Source organism: Onychomys torridus, chromosome 14 (genome assembly GCF_903995425.1).
Source record: "Onychomys torridus chromosome 14, mOncTor1.1, whole genome shotgun sequence".
Lineage (NCBI taxonomy): Eukaryota > Metazoa > Chordata > Mammalia > Rodentia > Cricetidae > Onychomys > Onychomys torridus.
The window spans coordinates 50,937,417-50,964,919 of record NC_050456.1 but is presented as its reverse complement, the minus strand read 5'-3'; the positions used below and the strand labels follow the sequence as shown (position 1 = coordinate 50,964,919).

General features: G+C 43.5%; 1 protein-coding gene across 8 annotated transcripts in view; it reads right to left on the bottom strand.

The window, feature by feature from the left end:
• Sipa1l1 (signal induced proliferation associated 1 like 1) overlaps positions 1-27,503 on the bottom strand; it is a 293,066-nt gene that overhangs the window by 66,895 nt on the left and 198,668 nt on the right. For all 8 annotated transcript variants that reach the window (XM_036205565.1, XM_036205563.1, XM_036205571.1 and 5 more), the window contains 4 exons: positions 25,512-25,700; positions 15,306-15,480; positions 5,515-5,618; positions 2,539-2,696 (listed from right to left, as the gene is read on the bottom strand). In XM_036205565.1, the coding sequence (XP_036061458.1) occupies positions 2,539-2,696; positions 5,515-5,618; positions 15,306-15,480; positions 25,512-25,700 (626 nt within the window). The remainder of the gene's footprint in view (positions 1-2,538; positions 2,697-5,514; positions 5,619-15,305; positions 15,481-25,511; positions 25,701-27,503) is intronic.

Genomic DNA, 27,503 nt, shown 5'->3' with positions numbered 1-27,503 from the left:
GGCTCCTCTGCTTCCTGCTGAATTCCATACATCTCTGTTTTAAAACACACACTATGCTAAATCCTGTTTTCTTGGTTAAATATCCTTATAATTTATCCTTAAACTGACCCTGTTCTCCAAATCATTACAGCAAGACGCTTGATAAAATAAAGGTTCATGTTCTAGATATCAGATGCCAACAGGCATCAACAAAACAACAAAGGAGTGTTTCTAAAGGAAAAGCTGGGTCAAGGACTGCGTGACTGTGGTGCTGGGGCTGGAACCCAGGGCCTTATGTTTGACAGACAAAAGTCCTACCACAGCTCTGCCTAAGTGGTTTTACATGCTCAAAGGAAATGAGAGCTGGGATCTAGCCTACTCTACATGAGAGGGTACAGAACAAACCCATGTCTTAAGTTCACAGTAGAAAAAGGAGGGAGGTCACTAAGGAAATTTTCTCTGACTTCTCTTGGTGAGATTAGAAACTGACATGTTCTCTTAGATTCACAATGGCTCAGTACTCACACTGAAGAACAATGTATTAGGCCTTCAGTCCACGGCTGGCAACTAGGCAATTGCAAGCACGCCCACATCATGTTATGAACAAGGATGTTCTATTCCCAGCACAGACCCCATGAGCATCACATGGCTGGGTTAAAAGGATGGGTCCCCAGGGGCTGGGGCTGGAGAGATGGCTCAGTGTTCAAGAGCACTGGCTACACAAGAGGACCTGCATTCAATTCTCAGCACCCAATGGCAGTTTACAACCATCCATAACTCCAGTTTCAGGGGATCCAATGCCGTCTTCTAGCCTCTCCTGGCACTGGGCACACACATGGTGCACAGATATAAATGTAATTGAAACACTCATTCACAAAAACGTAAAACTAAATTACAGAAGAAACAATGGGCTCCTGATGCAAGAATTTCAAGGGGTGACGGAGAGCCAACCACCACTTTCCTGTTTTACGGATCTGTGTGTGAGATGTAGAGGAAGGAAACCGCTGGAGGCAGCCAGGACGCCTGTCCTCTAGGTGCTGCCCATTGGCGTCTAGCAGTCAAAGAGTAGCTGTGAGCACTTGAAGCATGGCTAATACGAGTAAGAGCATTCAATCTGATTAAAGTTTAGTGAAGAGAACATCTGAAAACTGAGCAGGATGGTGGCGCACGCCTTTAATCCCAGCACCTGGGAAGCAGAGGCAGGCGGATCTCTGTGAGCTTGAGGCCAGCCTGGTCTACAGAGAGAGTTCCTAGACAGCCAGGGCTACACAGAGAAACCCTGTCTTCATGTCTTGGAGAAAAAAAACCCAAAAACAAAACTGAAAACTGTTCATTCAGACAAAGCGATTACAAAATGTTCTGGAACAATCTGGGCATGTAATTATACTTTTCAATTGTAAGTATTATGAATTCGTAAAGATGCTCAAGTCATTCAATGACGATTTAGTATCCTACTCAAGGTATCCAGTGAAAAGGCACTCAACTTAGTCCAAAGAAAGGTGACAATCAGCTGGGCATAGTGGTACACACCTTTAATCCCATAATCACAGCACATGGGAGGTTGAGGCAGGTGGATCTCTATGAGGTCGAGGCTAGCCTGATCTACACAGAAAGTTCGAGTTCCAGAGTTACACAGTGAGACCTTGTCTCAGAAACAACAAGAGAGTAGGGTCACAATCAATATCAAGATTTTAAATTACAGTTTATTATGTAGGAAAAATAATACTTAGCTATATTTAGTAAACAAAACACCAGGTAAAAAACAGTGTTAAAATGACTTTTACCTATGATTTCTTTAGAAAAACCTGGCTATTTAGTGAAAAAAGAGGCCATAAATTTGAAGGAGAGCAGGGATGAGTATGCAGAAGGGTTTGAGGGGAGGAAAGGGGATAAATGTAAATAATCTCAGAATTTCAAAATCTGACTATTAAAATTAGCATGTGGCTTGCACTGTTTCCATTGGACAGTACCGATTCAGACAAAGGCTTAAAAGGAAAAGTTTCCTTTAAAATATGCTGGGTGGTAGTTCTCCGGCCACACTTCCAGTGCTATTTAGTATGAAATCCTTTGCACAAATCCAGTAGACAGCACGTGGGAAATGCTAGGGGTATTTAAAACAACTACAACAAATGTCTAATAAAACATAGAAAACCCTTTAAGAGCATGCTTAGAAATGTTAGAGTACAGGGCTTTTTTAATAGCAACTATTTTTAAAAAACGAACTTCTATTTATTATGAACACTCTGCTCTCGCCATGCCGAAAGAAATATGTAATTAGCAGTGTGAGTAATTAGCTAGCGGTGACCAGATGGTATGGATGAAGGACAGCACCTAAGGAGGAGGTACGAATGGCACTGGCAGGTGTCTAATCAACAAGCCTGGGAATGCCAACACCACCAGTTACATCATCATGTCAATTCAGCCAACTGCACACAAAGCACAGGGATAAAAATGAAAGTAACAGGCTGCCCACTATACTCCAGGAAGCAGAGCTGGGGAGGGAGGCCCTGTGCACAGCCATCACCCGCCACCCCTCAGCCCCTGCAGCGCAGTGCCTACCTGTAACAAACACTCTCGGTGCAGGGGTTGTGAGCCCGGACAATGACAAACACATGCTGAAAGTGAGAGCGGATGTTTTTCGGGCTGAACGGTTGTGCTCCAGGCTCTTGGAAAACTATTGTCACAATGTCATTTCCAATGTGCCGCTTCCTCAGGAGCTACAAGGAAACAAGCAAACACCAACATAAGTGCCGACACTCAGAGACCCCCCACCATCCCTATACAGCAGGCATCTATTCCATCAGCATGTACCAGTGCAGGCCTTTTTGAGCCTGTCTTAGCATCCTCTCCAAGGAGGAACATGGAAATGAATATTCTAAAATTTGTATGAAGGATACAGCCATTCAAACAGAGCTAACTAATATCTGGCATGTCCAAATCCTCAGTTTCTATAGCAACAGCCATGTTCCATTTTCAGATAAGAAACTTGCCATTAGGGAAGACTTAGAGATGAGGAATGGCTGAAAGTAATTATAACACAATGGTTCTCATGGTTTCCTTTATAGAAAGTGTGGTGAAGGGGTTTCCTGGTAGACAGTTTGTGTCCCAAGTTGGGGACATAGAAATTAGTACTATTCCACAAATAGTAACAATTTAAGGGCAGGTTAGGCTTCAGGTTTGAACAGGTTCCTTAATTATAGAGAGCCCCTTAGATCAACTTCTGATTCATGCTATACACACTGTCACGGTTGCCAAATTCAGGAACCTCAAGCCAGTCCAGGGCCTCTGAGGGCTTCTAAGAGGGTGTGATTATCTCTAGGAGCTCTGTGCTTCTCATCCTTGCCTTATGGAACTCTTCAAAGAGTAAAACAATTAAACACAGCAAAAACTAACTGTGCTACACACACACCTGAGTGCATGCAACTTACTTTTTTATTTAAATTCTCCATGGACGTTAGAGCATGTAAATTACATAAAACCAGTAACTTTGTGCTGGCTGCCAGCTGGGGGACAGCAGTCTTTTAGATTCAAGTTAGAAATATAGAGAGAAATGTACTTTTTAAAAAACAATGTGTATTATTTTATTTTTGGTATGTGTGTTCTGCCTGCAAGTATATCTGTGCACTACATGCATGCCTGATGCCTGTAGAGGTCAGCAGGGGGTGTTGGATGACCCAGAACTGAAGTCACAGATGATTGTAAGCTACCAAGTAGGTGTTTGGAACTGAATCTGGATCCTCTGGCAGGGCAACAAGTTGCCAAGACAATTCTCAAGCCCTGGGAAGCACACTTTTAACCTAAGGAATTTGAAAGCACTCTGAATTATCTTCTAGGGAGGCAGTTTGCTTCATTTCTAAGCATCAGATACTATAAAAAGAAAGCCTGATTTGAATTGATTGCTATACGGAATATAGCAATCAAAGTTTATTAATACAGTGAGATCATGAATAAAAAACAAACATTACCTCTCTATTTCTATACAGATGTCATTATCTCTTTTCTGCAAAACCATTCTTCAGTATGTCTTGATATGTGGAATCCATGTTTTAATGGACTCAAATCCATTTGCCTTATGCTAAATGTAAAAAACTGTATTTTTGTTTAAATACATGCTAACTATTTTGAAAAGATATGCTCTTTAAATATATTTCTAAGTGCAAAGTTATCTACATATAAGAAAACAAATTAATTATAGAACAAAAAATTCTTAGTATGTAGTCGTACAGACTACTTCCCCATTTTAATTTGGAATTGTAATATTTTTGCCTTTATTAATTCCCCAAATTAAACTATGTTTATAGTTGTCCACTGAAATGTTAACTCTACCCAGCACTTCAACACCTAAACCTGGTACTGAATATGGTACCCTGACAAATCTCATGGTTTTCTTCAAAGTGACCAGATAGGACAAGTCTTTATCTCCTCAAAGATTATTCATTAATGTTCTGCTGATTGGTCAGAGTGAGTTTACTTTCTCTCTTAGAATGGTGATTCCCCCCAGAAGTCTACACTGTCCACAGACTGAATCAGAGCTCATCATCAGATGGGCTTACTGCAGATTTACGCCTCTCATCATTTTGTTTTCTAGTTTTGAGTAGTCTGGTAGTCAGGAGAGTGCTGCTCCTTGGGCTTGTGACTGACCCCAAGCGGTGGCAAGCAGTGGGTGGGAGGTCGCTGAGTGAAGGGTTGGTATCTGTGAAGACACTGATTCACTCTGCAGCTGGCTCTGCTCTCAGCACAGTGGAGAAAATAGGAAAATATCCACACCCCCGCAAAGTCAGAAGTGACACTGGACCAGTTTGCAATAGGTACGGAAGGAGAGACTGTCCACTCTTGGCTTCTCAATTTCTGTCTGCCACCATTTAGTTAGAAATACTTTCCCAAACTGTAACTGCCAATATTGTCCAGACAACTGTTAGTTTCCATTTCCTCCTTGAAAATCTGTCATATCTTTGTTTCTTCACTTCTCTCTTTCTCACAGTCTGGTGGCTGGGTGTTGTCTCCCTGACCTCTGCAAGACTTGATGTATTTGCGTTTGGCATTATTGGTTCTATTCCTTGCCATTTCCTGATGAAGAAAGAACACAGCTCCAGACCCCACTGACACTTTCTCTGCCGTTTCTCTCTGTTGGGTTCAATTCCCCTTGGACTCAGATGAAGCATTAGTACTTTCCTGTTTTAAGCACTGGCCTCTGAGGAGAATCTTCACCCACTTGTGTAGATCCTCTGCAACCTTGCAGAGTCATCCAATCACCGTGATTTCAACTTCTCTTCAGAGTGCATGAAAAGCTCAACCCCCGGTGTGCAAAGCAAATGATTAATTCACAAAGCTCTCCAGCTGCCTGTGAACCTAGAATCTGTGTCTCTTCATTGGTCTGCAGCTCACTTGCTATTCCTTGCTTCCATAAAGCACAAAGCTCCCTGCTGCTGGGACAGGTGCAACACTCAATTCTGCCTGCAGAGTCTATACACTTGACACTTAGGCTTCTGGGGGAAATGCAGTAAGAGGAAACAAGGAGGACAGAGCATCTCTTACCTGTTGCTTGTTATTAGGTGTGTACGGCAACATGGTGGAGACATGGAACATAATTTCGTAGTCCTTGTAGGTTGTGTACAGAGAGTGGGTTCCAGTAGAGTCAGCTACAGTTTAAGAGAAACAACACAGCTGCTGAGATGACTGCTGGGGCAGGACGAAGAGCTCACTTCAGGGGACAGTGTTGGAAAAGGACATGGGATAAAGAGCCTAGATGAGGCCGAGGACAGGCGGCTCCCTCATCTTTAAATACCCAGTTCTCTGCTGCGGTCCTAGGAAGTCTGCAGACTGGGTATTTTCTCAGAGTAATGTTTTCTTAGAATAGTTGTGAATCCAGAACTATTCTCAAACAAACTGGGCTAGAAACATAGCTCAGTGGATAAAGTGCTTGCCCACAAGAAGAGGATCCCAGCAGTGGCCTACTGTAATTCTAGCACTCAGAATGAGGGGACAGGGTCATCAGAGCAAGCAGAGCAGCAAGCTCTGGGGTCAATAAAAGACCCAGACTCAATATACAAAGTGGAAAATGAGCAAGGAGGCCACCTAATGTCAACCACTGGCCTCCACAAGCACACACATTCATGTTCAGGCATGCCTGCATTTATTCATTCACACATGTGTATGTATAAATATGCATACAAAAAAGCTATCAAATAATTTAAAATATGGTATTGCCAGGAATGGTGGTGCACCACTGTAATCCTTGTACTCAAGAGGCTGAGACAAGAGCATCACAAGCATCACAATGGCCACTCTGGGCTACACTGATATTGCAGAGGGGAGCAGTCATGAGCATAAGAAATATTATTGTCAAGCTGGAGAGATGACTCAGTGGTTAAGACCACCGGCTGCTCTTCCAGAGGTCCTGAGTTCAATTCTCAGCAACCACATTGTGGCTTACAACCATCTATAATGAGATTTGGTGCCCTCTTCTGGAATGCAGGTATACATGCAGGCAGAACACTGTATACAATAAATTAAAAAAAAAAGAAATATTGTCAATAGATACAGTATCAGATATCTGTTTTCTGTTGGCAATAAAGCCAGGTGACCGGTTGTTTATGTTTAAAACTGAGGGAAATGTTAAATTCAATCTAGAGCCAGCAAAAACAAACAAAAACTTTCCATTCACCTTCATGGATATTAAGAACCAAATTCTTAATATTTCCAATTCAATCGAGAGCAGTGAGGGACTAACACTGGACAGCACAGCTGCAGGGTGCCATCAAATTTGAAAGGGTTGACAGCACGCTGGCTGTACTCTCACTCCCCTAAGAGAAGCCACCTCTAATGCCTAAATACAAATGATTTCCCAACCAGTGTGCCCACAAACACCTACAACCAGAGAAAAACACAAAACAAAACAAAACACCAGCCAGCTAAAAGGGACTGCTGAGACTCAGAGGTCCTGGGTTTATGAGTCGTCCACAGAACCTAAGAGCATTCACTCTGGGTAAACTGAAGCCACCAACCAGTTTTGACGACTAAAGACTTGATTGCCCTTTAGTGAATGGTGCCTTTTGTGTTTTAGCAAATGACATAGCAAGACAAAGTCACGGGCATGCATAAGAGGTGGCCGTTCTCAAAATCAGCAAGCATTAGTGGGGAAGCCACTTTAAAAGCAAAATCCCAGGCCACACCCAGCGATGCTGCACAGTGCACAGTGGTACCAGGCCTCAGAAAGGAGTCTGGGTAGCTCTGATGCGGGAGTTCCCACTGCTCCGAGGTACTGCTCCAAGCAGACTAAGATGAGACTCATGGACAGATTTAGAAACACGATCTAGAGCCCAGAGCTTTAGGCTGGAGCTTACTGGAGGATCTTCATTTTGAAGCTCATGAAAAATGCAAAGAAATAGGCTAGATATAGAACAAAGCAAAGATGACACTTTTCAAAATTGCAAATACATAACAACATGTAAGTACTCAAGAAAACAAAAATCTCCTAAATGTTAATGAGCACCACCACAGAAAGACCATTGAGAAGTGTCCTTCTCAACTGTTGAAGGCTGATCTTAATAAGAAGAACTTATCTATAGTTAAGAGCCTGCTATAAATAGCTGCAGATCAACTTGCTATAAATATCCTGCAAGACTTTGAGGTGAATGTGGCAGCTCTGATGTGCTCTAGCCTGACTTCAAGCAAAATCAATGAACTAGAAAAAATACTGCCACTGACATTTACTAACTGCATTTGCCTTAGAGGCATGACTACCACAAAGGAAAAATTCTATGGATAACAATTTGCTTTTCTACTTTTAGCCCTATCTTTCCCTGAACATCTCATTTTCTATGATAGATGCTGCCTGACGAGCAATCCCACAGTTTGCTAATATTTTGAACAATTTGAAAATGGTTTCATGAGGTAAGAGATGAGAATAAGGTCAAACCAATGAGAACTTTCCAAGAAGAAAGCAACTCCCAGTCCCGAGGTTACTACGAACATGATACAAGAACAAAGGAGAAGAGAAAAGAATGTTTGTAGACCTTCTAAGACTAGAATACTAAATGTTCTTACTATGCTTCTAGTGACTCAGAAACCATCCAAGTCCTAAGATGATGACGATCTTCGAAATGGTAACAGTGGTTTTTTAAATCAGGTTGCAGATAATACATAGTGAGCAGCTGCTGAGTGAAAATGTGCTTGAGGAGGAGATAATGAAAGCCAATACTACTCCACAGCATAGCTGAAAACCCACCCAGACATTCCTCGGGTCATCGGACAGTCAAATGACCCACCTCCAATTCACACCATCTGTGAGCTAGCTGCACACAGCCATGAACACTACCACAGTCAACAATTATGTCACAAAAAGGAAATCCTTTAGCGGGTATAGTAGGAAACATCTATAATCCAGGAACTCAGAAGACAGAGAAAGGAGGCTCTCAAGGCAGAGGACAGTTTTGGCTACATGGAGAAATCTTGTCTCAAAATCTCAAATAAGACTTTTATTATTCAAAGCAGATGGTACTAAGCTAGGGAATAACCAAGGGATGATAAGAACAGAATGTTCACTATACAAGACCATAACAAAACATTAAGGCACGGCCACACTTTGGGAAGGTGTGGAAGACAGCACTAAACAGTAGCCTTTCTCCTTGAAGGTGCTTTAAGTCTGTAGAAGCAGTTTCAAGGTACAGCCAATGCCACTGATCTCCTTGACTTCTGACTTTTTAGTAGTTAGAGGCTTGGAGGATAATGAGGTCTGTGAATCTGAATGAAGAAAAAGTAACCACTAATTCCTACAACTTCTTCTTGAACACTAACAGTAGGTCAAGACAAAGATGGCAGGGACAGAGCCTACTTGATTTTTGGAAACCGTCTAGCTTCAAGTATCTGTGGAGGCTGGAGGTGTAGCTGAGTCAGAGAGTGCTTGTCTGGCATGTGAAGCTCTGGGTTTGATCCCCAGTATCCGGATATGTGAGTAAAATGAATATCCATCGTGGCGGTTTGAAAGAGAACAGCCCCCATGGATTCATAAGGTTGAATGCTGGTTCTTCTTTGGGAAGAATGAGGATGTGTCGGACCCGGCCATGATTCTTAACTAGTCTGAAATACCCCAATAGTTAAGTAACTGTTTGTCTAACATCTCTATGCTAGAGTCAATGCTCACATACATGTAGCCTTCCCTCAGGATCTGGAGATGCTGAAGTCAATGCTCATAGACACACTGGGAATTGGGTATGCTCTTCTGGAGCAGTGGCGTGTTTCTGAGACAGGGCAAATTTTGGACCCTGGGTTGTATTCTACTCATCAATAAAGTGGTCATTTCTCTGTGGTTTGGTATTTTCACTGTTGTAAGAGTTAGGTGAAATAAAGTATGGGAAAGTGCTACCCCTAAGATCCTCAGTAAATGTCTTAGTTGGAATTTTAGGTTCAGCAAAATGATTCAGCAGCTAAAAATACTTTACACATATCCTGACAACCCCAGTTCAATTCTTAGAACTCACATAAAAAAGCCCAGATGTAAGGGCACACATCTGTAATCCCAGGACTCCAGGCAAGGTGGGAGGTGGAGACAGGAGACCCTCCTAGAGTCCACAGCACAGCAGAACCAGTGAGAAGGATCTTAACAAGATGGAGAAGAGAAGAGACTCCCCAAAGTGGTCCTCTGACCTCCACACAGGTACGTCACTCGTGTATGTGTCCTCTCTCCCTGCCCCTCTCACACACAGAGGAATATTGAATTTAAAGTTTTGTTCAGTTAAAAGAGTTAAAAATGTGGGTTGGGGATTTAGCTCAGTGGTAGAGCACTTGCCTAGCAAGCACAAGGCCCTGGGTTCGGTACTCAGCTCTGGCAAAAAAAAAAAAAAAAAAAAGTTAAAAATGTAGTTTCCTTAAAAAGCACACTTTTCTTTGTATAGTTTTTACTCAGTGTCTAAAACTCTGAACGGCTCTGTGAGTACTTTATACCTTTCTCCATTAAAGTTTATTCCCAATACAGAAGGATTTTTTTATTTTTCTAAAGATTTATTGTTTTATTATGACTGTATTGCCTGCATGTATGTAAGTATACCACATGTATCTGGTGCCCCTGAAATGCAAGAGGGCATTGGATCTCCTGGAACTAGGGTTTTAGAGGTTGTGAGCTGCCATGTGGGTCCTGGGAACTGAACCTGGATCCTCAGGAAGAGCGGCACATTCTCTTAACCACTGTGCTCTTTCTTCAGCCCCCAAGGCTCTATTCTCTTTGTAAAGCCTGAGGAAGTCTAGTCTAAACCATCTCAGCTGCCCTTTGGACAGTGCGATGCTCAGGGTGGCACAGCACACGGCAGTTAGAAGCCAGGCTCTGAGGAACGCTTCACCACTGGTTTCAGAGTCCATGAGTGCTGACTTGACAACCAAGCTTCAGTCAGGAAATAACTTCCCACATAATCATCCACGAGTACAGCTTAAAATGAGGATGGACTCCAGCTTTCAAATAAGCGGCGTGGTGGGAAGTTTTCTCTTTAGCATGTGTGGAATTATCCAGAGGCTTTGCCAACCAAATTGGAGAACAAAGAGGAGGCCAAAAGATTCACTACTAAACATTTCTTTGGAGGGCTGCTCCAGCCAACAACATATTCATCTGAAGCCTATTTGTTTGCTGAAAGTCTTTCATTCTGAGATGAGAAAATGGACTCTGTATAATGAGCGTGAAAGAGAAGAAACGGCCCCACTGTTTCCCAGGCTTTCCTGTCCTGACTCTCTTGGTTCACAGCAAACAAAACAAAACAACACTCCAACCAGTTACCACAGGAGGAGAACTGTCTCACCAGACAAGGTGGGTATACAAAGTTCAAGGGCACCAGAGAGGGAAGGACAGAAACTGAAGGCCAAGCCCTAGGTTTGTGGCCATGCCTTCTCTGAACACTTTATTAACCAACCATACCACCAGTCTGGCAAATTTCCCTAATGCTTATTAGCTATCTAATCATGGCATGTGAATGTATCCAAAGCCAATTTAGCTAGCAGTTTGCTAAGATGGCATGCATTCAAAGACAGACACACAGGCAAACAGAATGAATGAGTATGAGAACGAATCTGGAACTTCAGCCATAGTTCTCACTGTAAGTTAGAAAATTTGAGAAAACATCTGAACCCACTGGTTTCAAACATTCCACAACAGACAGCAATAGATGGTTAGTGGTCCTTGGGGGTGGGAGGTGGTAACAAGGAAGTAAGGTGTGCTCTAGAATGTCCCCAATTCTCTACCCAGGTGGACTGTCGGAACAGTGGCACAGGACAGGCCTCTGAAGGGAAAGCTACTACAAAGTGGAGTTCAGGAGGTCTGAGGAGATTGATACTCGCAGAGTACCCAAGAGGAGGAAACCTCTCAGCAGCTAGGCTGAGCGCCTGAACAAGTGCCCTTGACTACTGCATGTACACAGGGTTACTTCCCGACAGCTAAACAAGAAAAATAATTAGGGCAAGAGCTATTAGCTAATTAGACAGCAAACAGTGTTCACAGTGCAGAGTCGGAAGACATGTGAATTCCAAACAGTCACACTGCAGACACCCTGTTCAACAGAATGGTAGTCAGGTCCCAACATATCACGCCTCGGGAATACCACGGGCTACTACAGGTAGCAGTAGCCAAGCTTGAGCAAGACTTAGGAAAACCAAGTGGTCCTTTTGGGGAGTTCACTGACACCCACACAAAACCCAACACTTCAAGGACAACAAAATCTAGATGCTCGATGATGACGGTCACTAAATGCAGCACTTCAGAAGCAGTCAGGTGAAGTAGTACGGAGTAACTCAAACCAGGAAAAGTCTAGCAAGAGAAGGAACCAGTAAGACAGAAACAGAAGACTTTAACTGTCATAAAAATGTTCAAAGAGTTAAGGGACAAAGTGACCCTAATGAGGCTTGGAGAATGGAAGAGATAAAAAAAATCACCAAATGCAACTTCTGGTCCCGGTAATTACCATATTTTATCCAAAGTGTTACTGGGTCAAATTAATGTGGATTAAGACACTATAAAGAAAGAGAGGAAAAGAAAAGGGAGTTTGAAGATGTGTTAACAGGAATGATCAAAACTGAAGCACAACGCTGTGGGAACAACTGAACAAACAAAGCCAGAACCTCATCAGCTTTTAGGACAGTAGTGACATACACAACCTGTGGGTAACTGAAACCAGAGAGGCTAACCACACATAAAAACAACACGAAAGATTTTAATTTGGGAAAAGCTGAAAGTCCACAGATTTGCCTGTACTCTACTACAAAAAAGAGTCTTTATGTACTTTGGGGACAGGATCTTACACAGCGAGGCTGCCTCAAACTCCCTGCGTAGCCAAGGACAACACTGAACCTCTAACCTTCCTGCCTCTACCTCCTGAGCTCCAGGGTTACAGACATACAGACACACGCCACCACAGCATTTTTTCCTTCTAAAAATTATATTGAAAAAATTTCTTGACATAATAGAAAAAGATGGGCCAAGAGTATGAACACACATAGAGTTGCATCCTGTCTCTAGGTGTATCATAGCTGGAAGGGGCTTGCTCAATGTGCTGACTGTCTATTTGGGGCTTATTACTCTTTAGTATGGGCTTAAAGATGAGGCCTATGCCCCGCTGACCTGTGATACAAGAGCTGATTCTGTACATTCTTCTTTGGAGCTTCTGAAATGAAACACTTTCTGACCCTCATTCACTTTAGGAAACATGGAGCTCTGCTATGGTCTGAGTGTGGTTTGAATGTGGCCGCTCCCCAATATGGTAGCAGTAAGAGGCTGCGGAGCGTTTTAAAGGTGGACCCAGCAGGTCGTTAGGTCATTGTGATCAAGTACTCAGGAGTGGGCTGCTGTAACAAGATGGAGATCCACCCCTCCCAGCTGCCTGGTTTCCTGCCTTAGGTGTGCCCTCCTCCACCTGTGCCCTTAGCACTGTGAGGCTTTCACAAGAGCCCAGCAAATGCCAGCACCATGGTCTCATACCTCCAGAGCTAAGCCACCCATTTCCTTTACAAATTACCTCATCTTGGGTATTCTGACACAGCAAAGAGAAGTGGATGAGGGCATACTCTGTAAAAGCAAAGACGCAGACCCTTTCTGGACCCTCCTCAGTGAGAAGAACACTTTTGTGGAATGTAACTGTACAATCAGAGGCAGTCTGCCAATCCAGGCCCACCTTCCTCTAGTTAGGATTTGGGGCCGAATACACACCAAGTGCTTGTTTTAGTGGTTCGACTGCTCTGTTAGCCACCATAGTGCATGCCTGTCACTTCAGAGACGCCTTTATCACATCATCCCACATCATGAAGTGGTGACTAGAAATGGCACATCAATGCACAGCACATAATCTTACGGGCTCCAGTCTGAGCATTCATTTTCAGAAGCAGAGCACTTATTTCAGGAGTTCTCTGTGGTGACAATCTGCGGAGCTGGACAAATTGTGACATGCACGATTCCTGCGAGGAAGATACTAGAATATCTGGACAAAAAGAGCTGGAAGGGCACCCAACGATTTAGGAGCTCGTGCAGCTGTAAGCAGGGCCGAACAGTAACACACTATTTAAGAAGCAAGGCTATTTATAGCTTTTCATATTCTCCTGCACGTCATCTCCAAGCTGGTAACAGTAAAACTATGGCAACAGGAAATCCTCCCTGCAGTGGGGTTTATGAATGCTTTTCTGTTTTCATGAGTCAATGCCTTATTTCATTTCCTGTACAGAAAACCGGAGAGGTTGCTACAGACTGCAAAACATACGTACTAATCCAAGACCATCTCAACGAAAAACAGGCCACCACAGGTGTCTAAGGTCTAAGGTTTCTGAGACCCAACTTCAATGAGTCCCCACACAGGGGTGCAGCAGAAGCCAACACACTGTCTGCCACTCAAGCCAACACTTGGGCGCTTAACTATTCTCCTGTGGGCTTTTGGGGGATGGCGTAGACAACCTCGCAGGTCTAATCCTGGGTCTTTAACCAACACACTGAGCCAAACTGACAAGCCTATTTTTGTAGGGATGCCCGTAATAAACAAGCAGAAGGGACACTATCCGGAGGAGGAGGAGACCAGTAAGACCAAGGAAGAAGAGATAGGAAGTGGGAGAAATACAAGCGAAGTACAATGGGATATAGCACGAAAGGGGCATAGTAACATCTAAGATAAACTGAGGCTGGAGAGATAGCTCACTGGTAAAGTTCTTGCTATGCAAGCATGAGGGCCTGAGTTTGACTACTCGGAAGCCATATTGATAAAGCTGAATGTGCTGGCACAAGCTTGTAATGGAGAACTGAGGAGGCAGAGACAGGCCAAACCCTGGGGCTCATTGCCCAGTCAGTCTAGTTTACACGGTGAACTTCAGGTCAATGAGATCCTGTCTCAAAACACAGGATGGATGCCTCCTGAGGAAGATCCATGGTTGACCATTGGCATCTACATGCACACACACATGTGCAAACACATGCATCACCCCCTTAAATAACCGTAGAAACAAAAACAAAGCAACATAAACAGAGAACTCCCAGACATTAACGAATATGGATGGGGGCAGCAAGATGGCCCAGAGGGTAGAGATACTTGCCATATAAGCCTGGTGACCTGAGTTTGAACCCACATAAAGGTAGAAGGAAGATGGGTGTAATGATATAAGCATTGAGGAGGCAGAAAAGTCTTTGTGAATTCCAGGTTAGCCTGGTCTACATAGTGAGTTCCAGGTCAGCCTGATCTACACAGTGAGTTCCAGGTCAGCCTGGTCTACACAGTGAGTTCCAGGTCAGCCTGGTCTACATAATGAGTTCCAGGTCAGTCAAAGTTACAAAATGAGATGCTGACTAAACAAGAGAAAGAACAGACTCCCTGAAATTTCTCCTCTGACCTCCACAGGCAATTGTGGCACATGTGGTACACACCATGTACAAACACAGAGGCACACAATAGTATTAAGAAAGAATATAAAAATAAACAAGCAAGCTATGTAAAGGTTGGCTATGCAGAAGAGTACAAGTTTTATATAGCAAACCAATAAAAGTAAAGATGTCCAGGTCTTACAATCAGATTAGGTTTCTAGACCCTTAAATCCCCCAACATTCAGCTACATGTGGTGAAATCTCTGCAGTTGTGCACCATCTGTGTCCATACCCTGACCCATGCACAGCTCTGATGGCAGTAATGCATCCCAGTCCCATCCCATCCATTTGGATTATGGTCTCCGGCAATCCTAGCACTCCATCTCCCGGCCCGGTTCCCCTCCCTCGCCAGCAGCTTTCTGCAGGAAGTGGCAGCGCTGTCGGCGGATGACTTAGCAGCCGCACCTCAGCAGGGCAAGGGAAATCAAGCATAGTGGGAGGTGTAAGTACTTCTTACTTTTGGTGTCAAGCTGTGCACGATACTTCTCAAAGCCTTTTAGCCGAACTCGTTCTCCCAGAAGCTGAAGGAATTCCTCAAAGGCTGGACCCGCAGACTCGTTATTGTACATCTCTTCTTCCGTGCTCTGGCCCGCTTTGCAGTACATGATGCCCACTTTCTGCTGATAGTTCAGCTGTGGAGACAGGGCACACAGGGACATAAGGAGCGACCAGCATACTCTACCCCCAGCGCTAACAAGTCCTGCAGGGCACATGCCTGGCACGCAGCTAGCACCCTTCTCAGGAAATCCTTTTGAATTCTTCTGTCCGAGATCCAAAAACTACAGTGGAACAAACATCTAACCCTCCTGAGCTAGAAGAAAAGGACAAAGAAGTGAACTGGAATTCTTGCATGTCAATACAGCATCAGATCAGAGGGTAGGGTTTCAGGAAACTTCTTTTCAGGATTTACAAACTATGAAAGGTTGATGAACAGCCTGACCAAAACTGCCAATTAATCCTCAATGATCTTTCCCTTTACAAATCTGAGGCCTTTGCACGTTTAAAAGCAGAAGTCTATTTATCAAAATGTACTTTAAAATAAATGGTATTGAACTCAAAGGCCCATTAATAAACTTGGTATTTAAGAATTTGAGCAGACTTGCCCCAGCACCATTTGAACAGTGCATTAAACTGTGATCCTAATGTAGAGCCTGGGTAGAGTCCAGTGTCACTAGCACACAGCTAGAGAAACTTCTCTTCCAAATGTGCTCAAAGGCAAGAGCCTGAGAGGGATTCTGGGGGACCTCCTGAACGGCAGATCAGCTGGGGGCAAACACTCCTTTCCCACTGCACTCTGAGTTTTAAATGTGAACTAACAGTAATCAAGACAGCTTTTCATCACTGAAAAGCTTGGTCATCCTACAAACAACTTTCAAAAAGATATGACTACAGGTGCAGGCCCCAGGCCTGGAAAGGTCAAGTGTTAGTAACCAGCATGTAGTACCGAATACCTGCTCCCTGCCAAATACCACATCCAACATCCAACACAAACTTATCATACCGTCTCCACAGCAGCTTGCCAGCTTGATCTTGATCTTACTCGTCAGAAAAGGGAATGGAAGGAAAGGAAGTTGTGCAATGAAGGGTTTTGCACCACCACCCCCTTTGTTCAAAAACAAAAACAAAAACAGGGTTCTGCCTGGCCTGGAACTCCCTATGTAAACCAGGCTGGCCTCCATCTTGCAAGAGAGCAGCCCTCTACCTCCCAAGTGCTGAGGTTAAGGGGTGTGACTCTAAGCCTGCCTGTTTTATTCTGTGTCTGTCATTCGACACATGGGTCCAAAGCCATTTACTTGTAATTCTCAAGCTGAAAAATAAATCAATTTAAGCAAACACACTTGGCAGCAAAAACTGATAAAGGACTGACATCTTAACTTTTAATTTATTCTTCTTGGCATGAATATTCATATATTCCCTGCATAAATATTCATGTGTTTGACTGTGGGATGCTATCCCATATCGCACTGGGATTATTAGCACGTTGTGCATGTATTTTATTATCCTTCTATAATCTGAAAATTTCTCAATTCCGCAAACATATTCAGAGCCTGCCATTTGAGGCCTTGGGCCTTTATCAACATTCTGAATCACATGGTTCGGAAAGAAATCCTTTGCTTGTTTCTCCTCTCGCCCTGCTTAGGTGAGATAGTTCAGCAGCTCTCAGGCTCAGCTGCCCAGGACCACTCTGCTCACCTGTCCCTACACTTAGGGTGACAAAGTAAAGCCACAGGCATGAGCCTTGCAAATAGACAAACTAGTCCTGGACTGTGGAAGAAGAGCATTTAACACAGCAGTGTCCTTACTTCACTTGAACTGGTAACAGGCATACATGTGGCCGGCTGGTTTGTTTGTATATCACACTTAGGGGAAAGGCAAACAAAATATCGAAGTAACATCACTGACATTTCAAGCCCTATCTCTACTCAGGGGCTGCTCCAATTGTCCAAACATGGCTAATGCTAGGAGGGGACCCCAGGAGGAGGGGTCTCATCCTGGCTTTAGAACTGAGCCCTATTAGGTCTCAGAGAGTAAGTCCAGAATGGCAGGCTCTCTGTCCATTACAAAGGCAGTCTTTATCACAGCCAGCTCCCAGGACTGGGTCTGAGTGGCAGCATCTCCTCCCTGCAGGGAGAACCATCAGAGATAGTGATCTGGAGACAGGAGGGAGCTTTGAGTTCCCCTGTCTGGCTGTGCCTCAGAGATCAGCCTGCACAGGCCACAAATACAAAACAGAAGTCAGCCTGCTCAGTGGGAAACATTTTATCACTCTGGGTTTGTAGGTGATTTTAAAGAACTTCTTACAGGCCTATGGTTTCACTGAAAATTCAACGGGATTCATTTATCATGTTAAAAAGCATCCACTGCTGAGTAAGATAAGCTAGGCATCTGAAAGCACCAGCCAGCCAGACTCCAGGAAAGGACACAATGTGCCCTTCTACACAGTCACTGGATACTGGGGTCAGTCCCCCCACAGACAACCAGCTGGTTTCTGGTTTCACTGGTTTGAAAGGAGGAGTGCTTTAGAAGAGGATTAGAAAATCTGCTAGATTGTCACATTTTCTTCAGTTTAAAACTGTGCCAGATGCCACCTGCTCTGTTCTCCTAAACTGACAGTATGACTATAAACTTGATTTCTGCTCTAATTAAATCAAACGTAGGTCGCATTCTCTGAACTCAAGACTCCTCAAATCCTTAGCTAGTGACCATGTTTCCTGCTGGCATTTATGGCACTGTGCAGGGGTTACGCAAGTGTAACACAAACATGTCCAGAGAAGAGGCAGGTGCCAGTGACACCCAGGTCAGGGTCAACTGCTTGAGCACCATGGGAGTGTTAGCAGTGTTCAATGAAATGGATCTCTGTCTTCTTTGAGAGGCAAAAATATATCTGTGTGGGCTATGAATGGAAATATATAATATTTAAATATAAAATGCAAAACAGTAACAATGAACTGAGAACTACCCTGGAAACAGGGTGGGTCTATGCAGTGTAAATTTTGTTGGTGAGTATGTCTGGGCTTTTCAGTAATAGAATAGACTCGCTGCTCCTCTGGGACCCTGATCCAAGTGTCTGGTCACACAGCAAATGTCAATTTCTTTTTTGTTTGTTTTTTTCTTGTTTGTTTGTATTTTGAGACAAGGCTACTATCTAGTGGTAGCCTAAAATTCACTCCGTAGACCAATCTGGCCTCATCAAAGAGGTTCCACTTGCGTGTCTCCTGAGTGCTGAAATTAAAGATGTGCACTACCAGGCCTAGCAATAGGCATTTATGTCTATAAAAATTGATATTGGTCAGTCCAACAGGACAAAAGCTGAATCTCAGCAAAGTGAAGCCATTTTTAATCTGTATCAGAGGTGATGGGTGCACCCATTGATCTGAACCAACAGTATCAATCTGGTTCCTTTCACACAGCACCAAGAAACAGATACAATGTTAGCATTCTTGAATTTTGATATAGGGATGCTCCATCAGTAGTCGACTGAACTATTGCAATATCCAAAACCACCGCCACAGTCTGAAAGGGTTTATTTCTAGGCACTCTGGTGAAGCAGAACAACCCGGCTCACAAATTCCTGCAAGCCTGGGAGGAGGGCAGAGCCAGCCACGCTCAGGACCAGCTGACTGTATTTCAGTACTAAGGTGCTCGGGCACATCTTATGGAGTCCTCTGTTTCAGGAACACTGGGTGACCAGCCCTACCAATGAATGACAACCTTGTCTGTATAAACCTTTAGGAGTAAATGTACGATCTAGATGTTTATGAAGTGTGAAACAGAAAAAAGATCTTTCACTGTCCACCATTCTTAAAGCATGGGACTTAAGTTCTCCAGTCTCTAGACTCTTGTCTTCCAGTCACCTCCCTGAGAGCCAATGCCCACGTCACAACAGTGGCACTAAACCCTACCAGTACTCAGGGGATACAGCAAATGTTGCGAGAGCTATAAGAAGAACCAGCTGTTTTATCCACCCAAGACTGTGGATGACAAACAGGCCCTCTCTTTGAGGACAAAGAGAACCACTGTTGGTTAGGGGACCCCAAGTGCAGGGAGGCTATTCAAACATCTCCTGTTGATGGTTTTATTTTTTTTCATCTATAAAATCTTTGAGAAGTTTTGTCTGTGCTTATCAGGACTCAAAAGTGTTAGGCTTCTTCCCATTCCAAAGTGGGAGTCAGAAAGAAAAGCTACACCTTTCATCACTGTGCCATCCACAGACCCCAAGATCCTCAGCCAGTCTACCTCCTAAGCCTCTGCTGTTTTCATTATATGTTTGTGTCCAGGATTGTTGGCTGGAATGAGCAGAAAGAGTGGGAGGCATTCTTCCGTCTTTTCAGAAGCAAGAAAGAACTTGTTTTTAAAATGTTCTTCCATTGAGTTCCCTGGTTAGTCGGGGTGGGAGGGTGGGGTAATGGGGGCTTGTCTACAAGGAACTCCTCTGCCTGCTGGGAACAGGGATTCACAGACAGTGTTCACTTTGGTTTGGTCTCCATAAACATACCTCTCTCAACCTCTTCCTAAAGATGAGTCCCTTTATTGTCTTCCAACAAGAATGGCAGAGACTGGGAAAACATCAGTACTGGAAACTTGTAACATGCTGGTTTGAAATTATGTCCTCATTGGGAATACAAACAAAAATCCAATGCAAAAGAAATAAAGGGAAGAAAAGAGGGAGGGAGGGAGGGAGGGAGGGAGGGAGGGAGGGAGGGAGGAAAGGAGTGAGTGATGAAAAAACATGGATGTTGGGTAGGGAAGTTTTTTTGGACAGATTTTTTTTTAAATTATATACACTTGCACAGATTATGTGCTAATCTATTTTTATCTTTGGCATAATGCAAATAAAATATTCCACACACATAATCTAATCTCATTCTAAGATATATTGTGAAAAAGTTCTCCAAAAATAAAAAGACTCATCTGATGGTATTAAGCTGATAATAAATATATCTAACTTGACACTGAGATGAATTTCAATTACATAGGGAAAAAGTCTTCATTAAAGCATATTCCATGAAAGACTGAAATCAACTACATGGATCATAAAAGAGAAACTGAAATTAATTCATCAATGGTAGAACACACAATGAAGTATTAACCAGAGTATAAATGACTAGACCTTTGCATACATAGAAAGGTCTATAAAACATACTAAGTAAGCAGGAAGTGTCCAAGGAAACAGGGAAATAAAACTCCAAGGTTTTTTTTTAGGGACGTCACTATTCTGTCAAAGTGTCATTCACAGAAAACTGGTTTTAGACAGAATGTTTCCCCATGGGTCATTTTTTCAAAATAGGCTGCCTGAATAAAGAGGACAGTGGCCAAACTCATTTAGCCTCACAATAAAATAATGCGCTGTGGCAGTGAACAGGCCAGGTCAGCAGAGCTCCATTCATACCCTATCAAAGGATCATTATGAAAAAAGCACCGCCCTTTTCCAGACAGCCATTCTTAGCATGTGCTGCAGGTGTACAGTAAAATGACTACACTTCCTCCTTAACTTCTACAACCCGAAGAGCAATTGTTTTCAAAATTAAGAAACACCACATTCTCATTTTGAGTTATTTTTAATGAACAACTTTTAAAATGGATGCTCACTAATGAACAACTTTTAAAATGGATGCTCACTCATTAGGCAAAATCACAACTGGGTATATGTGACTTGACATTCCTAACGAAAGCAGGACTGTTGAGTCCTTCTAACTCAAACTAGCAAGCGTGGCTTTGACGTTTGTAAGTCCGTCCTGTCCTATTTTCTTTGGGTTGAACACATTACACTTCACACTGGCTACTGAACCCTCCCTCATCAGTGAGACTCAGATTCATCATTCCAGGCTCTTCCCCTTCAAGAGAAGGAGCAGAATGGGGCTCACAGTATAGGGTCAGGAATGCAGGCTATGAAGTCTGTGAGCCTGCATAATTCAAGTAAATTATTTCTCACAGTACCTGGCTTCCTCAGTGCTCAATCAAAGCTCTCTATTTTAACTCTCCCTGTGTTGGAGCACATTTGGGCTTTACCCAACAGGTCCGTATAGAGAGGATGATTCGGTCACGGGCCTGAGTGCAGGTGTCTGAGATGGTCTGCACTTGGCTGTGCTGGGGGGAGGTCTTTTGCTCCACCCCTTGGCATTCCTTTAAATACCCTAGGGCAGACAGTCAGAGCCTGATGGATTAGGATCCAGGTCCTCTAGAGTCTGTCCTGTATTTTCTATCTTTATTTCCCCTCTATCCTTCTAATATTTCCTGCTGTTCCTACTCAAGAGTACTCTGGGGGAAATGTGGGGGTGAGGGATGGCCCCCAACCCCTGCATGTGTTTCACACTCCTGTTCAGTGGGCCTGCTTGCTGCTCCACGAACACAGTGAGCCTTCCCCCTATTTGTTCCTACTGACTTGGGTCTGGAACACCAGACCATTTACTCAGCTCTACTGTAAGCCTCTTCCCCTTCAAGAGGCACCTTGTTCTGATCCACATCTCTCTTTGTCTGCAGGTATATGTTAAGCCTGACCTCTGTTACAGCAACGTGTGACCCTACATCTTCATGGGTATGGGCTGTGTGCTAGCCTATTTTCCACGGTCCTTAGCAATCTCCAAGGAGTGGTATGTGGGGTGCAGCAGTTGTGCTCACTTGTAGAAGCACAGTATTTTAGTTTTAATAGGAGTGCTCTCATAGGAGGTTTGCAGAGATTAAATGAGATAATGCATGTAAAAGGTGACTAACACGTGATCATTTTAGAGCCATCAGTAACAGCTAAGATTCCCTGACTCTTGTTCAAGTACAACTGACAGTTGTACTGAGTGTTAGACATTTCTCAACTCCTGAAAATAGGTCATGACACAATCTCTCATTCCTCATGCACAAAACAGATGGAATATAGGCAGTTTTCAATGACTGTTGGAGATAAGATTCTGACATAATTTAAAAGTACCTGAATTGGCCATACAATTTAAAATACATACATAGTGAAATTCCTAGCATTTCACATTCAGGACAAGAAAAAAAGTAAAGGCAAGCTTGCAATTTTTAGAAAGGCAGTATTGTAGCCAGTGTCCAGTCTCAGCAAAGGCTGAGAGGGCAGGAAATGCCCCAAGCTTCTGGGGCCTCAGTTGCCTTGAACATACAACAGGCCAATGACCGGAAGGAACTGTTCTGGGCACTGAGAACTGAATCAGACAATGCCAGGAAAGTGATCAGAACATAGTAAGAGTACAACCCACACCTGTGCAGTCTGCTTCACCCCCATAGATGCTCTCAATTAGGTAACCAGACAATAAGGCAAGTAAACGAAAGTTCAAACAAATTTTCTGAGCCTTGATATAAAGCAGGCAGTTTGAAATCCTTGCCAACTGAGTTACAGCTTCTCATTTTCACATCACATTAACAACAGAATTAAAGTGATCATTTAAAAAGAGTAAATAAAAACCTCCAAAATATAGCAAGGGGAATGGGAACGCTGGCTAAGCCACAGAGCACACATTCATGTCTTAAAATGAGTTTCTTCAGGAGTCAAAATGCCTCCTCCCACTCCTGAATGTATGACTCTAGCAGCCAAATGACAAGCAACTGTATGTCTGTGCAGCATTTTGTTGTATACCTCACAAAAACAAGTTTTCCTTGGGTTCATTTTTGCTTTGTGTACTTGAAAAGAGAGAATCAAGCACAAACTATTTGAAAGACAAAATACCACAATAGAGTGAACAAATCTGTGTTTTCTTTTTCCAGGAATATTTATATTAGCAGTTTAATAAGGGCAGAAAAGATAATACAGGGAGATTGAAAAGATTCTCTTAGTGAGCCCAGTTTCCTGGTCTCACACCGAGAATCTAACACAAGGAGATACAGAAAGCCTGAATTAAAACGACAGATGGAACAGAAATGCTGTGTCATGGTTTGTGTGCTGTGCACTGCACTTGCCTTTGGTTGGTTGGTTGGTTGGTTGGTTTGGTTCTTTGGTTTTTCAAGACAGAGTTTCTCTGTATAGCTTTGCCTGTCCTGGATTTCGCTCTGTAGACCTGACTGTCCTGGAACTCACAGAGATCCATCTGCCTCTGCCTCCCGAGAGATGGGATTAAAGACACGTGCCACCACTGCCCAGTGCATTTCTTTTTAAAGTACGTATCTCTAAAAGCACCTAAAGAATCGACTTTGACTTCTCAACCTGGCTCCCAGGCATTCACAACTGCCTCATGAAGTGTGCACCAGCAGGAGCCCAGGCAGGAAGGCTATGCAGGGGACAAACAAGATAGAACCAGAGAGGAAGAGGGAAGTGCAGCTGGGCACTCACCACACAGACCACCACGCTTTACTTGCTAGATCCCGCTGCCTGTTGAAAATGGCTGCCTGATGGTAAAACCCTATTTATAGGGTAACACATTTAAGACACCTTTTTCAGAATAAAACCAGGGAGATCCACTGATGGCCATATTATAATGTTTAACTAAAGAAAACAATTACCATATATTATAATTAATAATTTATGAAGGAGGAAATATTTTGGTAACCAAGAAAAGGAAAGTGGTAATTACAGAATAATGGCCAATTCTGTGAATTAAATAAATGTAACTGAGTTAAACTCATTATGGCATTCCTATTATGCTTCCTGTGCTGGAGGGACCATGAAATGCTCATCACAGAGCGGCACCATCTGCGGCCCAACACGCTGCAATCACAGAATGTGCCAGACGTCCCATAAAAATCCACAACTGGAGCATGAAATTTTAAATTTAATATGTTTAAAACAAGGAGAATGGTAATAAAGCACCTTCTTTATATGAAGTCATCTGTCCTGTAGAGATTGAGAATGTTAAGTAGATGACTATGTTATCAATGCCTGAGTGGGTTTCTCCCTCCTGGGTTAGTGCAGTAATTTGAACTAACTGAACTAATAAAGCTGAAGCAGCCATCTCAGCCCCTCCTCTTCATTAATGTCCAGGGTGTGTGCTGGGAGACAGGCCTCAGAGTACTCCAGCTTGTGCAGCGGCCACCTTCTGAAGCATTCAGTGTGCTGCAAGGTGAAATGCTACCAAGAGGGACCCTCACAAGATTCAGTGTCTTCACCTGACATCAGCACTGTGCGAAGCAGCCTGAGAGAGAAATGAGGATTCAGAAAGCTCCATCAACTTACATGCTCACTGAATGGATGGAGAGACTTAAAATACCTTGAAATTGGGTGTTCAATTTTAGTTGCATAAAATCAGAATTTTTGATTAAGGAAATGTAGACAAAACTTGTTCACAGAATACGATTCAATACCTGGTCAAAATTTATATGCAAGGTCAAGCTCCTTTTCCTACTACTAGGGTACAATGAGACTAAAAAGCTAACTGAAGTAAGATTAGCTGTGCGTTCAAGTTACTCCAAGCAGAGCGTGGTCCACATGGTTGGATAGTAAAGTTTCCAAGTCACCTTTTCCCTTTCTGTAGGTCATCTAATCGCTTAAGCACCCTGACTAAAGGACATCATGACTGGGGACAGAAGAAAGCCAGAAATCTTGAGGATTTAAAGATGCTACACTCTAGTTTTAAATTTCTACACTTAAAACTCCAAGGTAAAATGCATCTTTGGCAGTACTGAAAAGTAGAAACTTTCTAAAACCTAGCTTTTAGGAATGGCATGGTTAATAGCTAACAGCACATGCTTGGAGCAGATGACTATGTTTGAATCTTGGTTCTCTAACTTATAAACAGTGTGAAATTGAATTTATTATGTAAGCTCTCCGTGGCTCAGATTCCTCATCTCTAAAATGGGGATGGTAAGGGATGGTAACCGTACCATTTTCTTAAGGTTGGAAGGTAAAATGGGATAACATACTTTAAACACTCAGGAAAGAACCTAGTGAAGACATCCAGTAGTGCTCACCATCATCATTCTAATTATTAGTAATATAGTATCATTATATTTTATGTTACTGTTAATATTGCCATGACTTTTCCACACACACTCAGAAACCCATCACGTGTGGGTGACCCAAAAGAGCTGAGCATGGCTAAAGCCCTCTCTCTACCAGCTTAGACGTGGAGAAATCAGATGAGAAGTGGACAGATGAACAACCCAAGAATATCCTTTATAACAAAGGCACAGTTCTCCCCTCCTAAGAAACATCACCGACTGTTCTGGAAACCCAGCAGGGAACCCCAGCAGCAAGGATGGGCTCCTGCAGGGCCACACGTACCCCTTGCTCGTCCAGTTTCATGAGCTGCTCCGTGACTTTGGGCGTGTTGAAGGCCAGACGCAGGCACTGCACGTTGAGTTCTGGGATCACGTGTTCCAGCACCTCCTTCAGAGGCAGTCCTCTGGCGGTTGAGTGCTTGGCTGTGGAGGGAATGGCGTCCTCCAGGACAGACCCTCTCAGCGTCATGAGCTACAAGAGAGATAAGGACTATGGTGAGGCTTCACTATAGCATGAGATACTGAATATGCCATGGTTCTGAAGGCCTAGACAGTAGCTCTCTCCCAAGCTATGAAATGGCTGAGGGTTGATTAAGGGAGAGAGAAGTAATACAGAATACTCTATGCATGAAAAATGAGGTCAACACTTCTAAGAACCTCTGTACAAGTTCAACAGAACTTATGATATATTTATTAGAGTATTGAGTTGTTCACTTAAGTGACAACCGCCCTTACAGGGAGAAAGGTCTTTGCATTACTGTACAGTACCAGGAAAGCACACTAAGGATGGGGGAAGCCTTCCAGAGGGACACTGTAAGAATTCTCGATGTCTGCGGTATACTTTTTAAATGAGAAAAGGTAGGAAGGAAGGTAATGCTTTACATTCCCCATCATGTGGCTAAACATAAGCTGCTCATATCTTATCACAGCAATGATTGCACTGGAAATGCCTTCTTCAAATATTTTCGGCTATTATCAAACATAAACTCAAGCAATGACACCCTCTATTAATAGTGATTTGTTAAAGAAATATAAACCCAGGCATGAGGCTTAAAGTGGTCTTGATTTTCAAAGTTTCGTATGGCAAAACTGTCTGTGAATTTAACTAATGTTTGATGGTTTAAGAAATAAAATAGGAAGTAGATTTCCATTAAATAGGGAGGTGGTCAGGTGGCAGCTGACAGAGTACATGTTTGGGGATGTGTGTGGCATTTACCAGGGAGAGCTGTGAGGAACACACATCCACAACTGAGGGAAGGCTGTTCACTGAAGAAAACAACCCATCTAAAGGCAGGGAAGAACTGACAGTGACTCAGGCCACTGGGAAAAACTTCAGGTGACATTAGGAACCAGTTATAGGAAGAAAGAGAAAAAGAAAGAAGTGAGTGAAAGAATAAAGGAACATTTCTACAAGAAGAAAATGGCCAAGGAAACACGAGCAAGGGTGCAGAAAAAAGAAAAGTCAGCGTCTGAGTGGGAAAGGATGTCAGCTGAGCTGAACCTGAGACAGGACAGGCAAAGCTGGACGGTGGAGCTGGGGACAGAGGACAGAGGCACCGCAGCTGAGGGAGGGTTTGTCCCCCCCCACCCCCGACTCCAGTGTGTCAGGTGTTCTGAAGAAATGACGTGCACCGCTGGAGAAATTCAGTCAAGAATAAGATGGAATTCAAGAATCGGAAGCTCTACTCCACCCTTCACCCTGCAAAGGGCTGCTTCACAGCCCAGTCATGAATACACAGAGCCTGCTTCCTCACAGGCCTACACAGTCCAGTCATGAATACACAGAGTCTGCATCCTCATGGGTCTACACAGTCCAGTCATGAATACACAGAGTCTGCATCCTCACGGGTCTACAGTCCAGTCATGAATACATAGAGTCTGCATCCTCCGGGTCTACACAGTCCAGTCATGAATACACAGAGTCTGCATCCTCACGGGTCTACAGTCCAGTCATGAATACATAGAGTCTGCATCCTCCGGGTCTACACAGTCCAGTCATGAATACACAGAGTCTGCATCCTCACGGGTCTACAGTCCAGTCATGAATACATAGAGTCTGCATCCTCCGGGTCTACACAGTCCAGTCATGAATACACAGAGTCTGCATCCTCATGGGTCTACACAGTCCAGTCATGAATACACAGAGTCTGCATCCTCATGGGTCTACACAGTCCAGTCATGAATACACAGAGTCTGCATCCTCACGGACCAGATTCCGGTGGGGAAACAGAACAAACAAACAAACAGGGGCCCTGTGCAAGACAGTGTTAAGTCT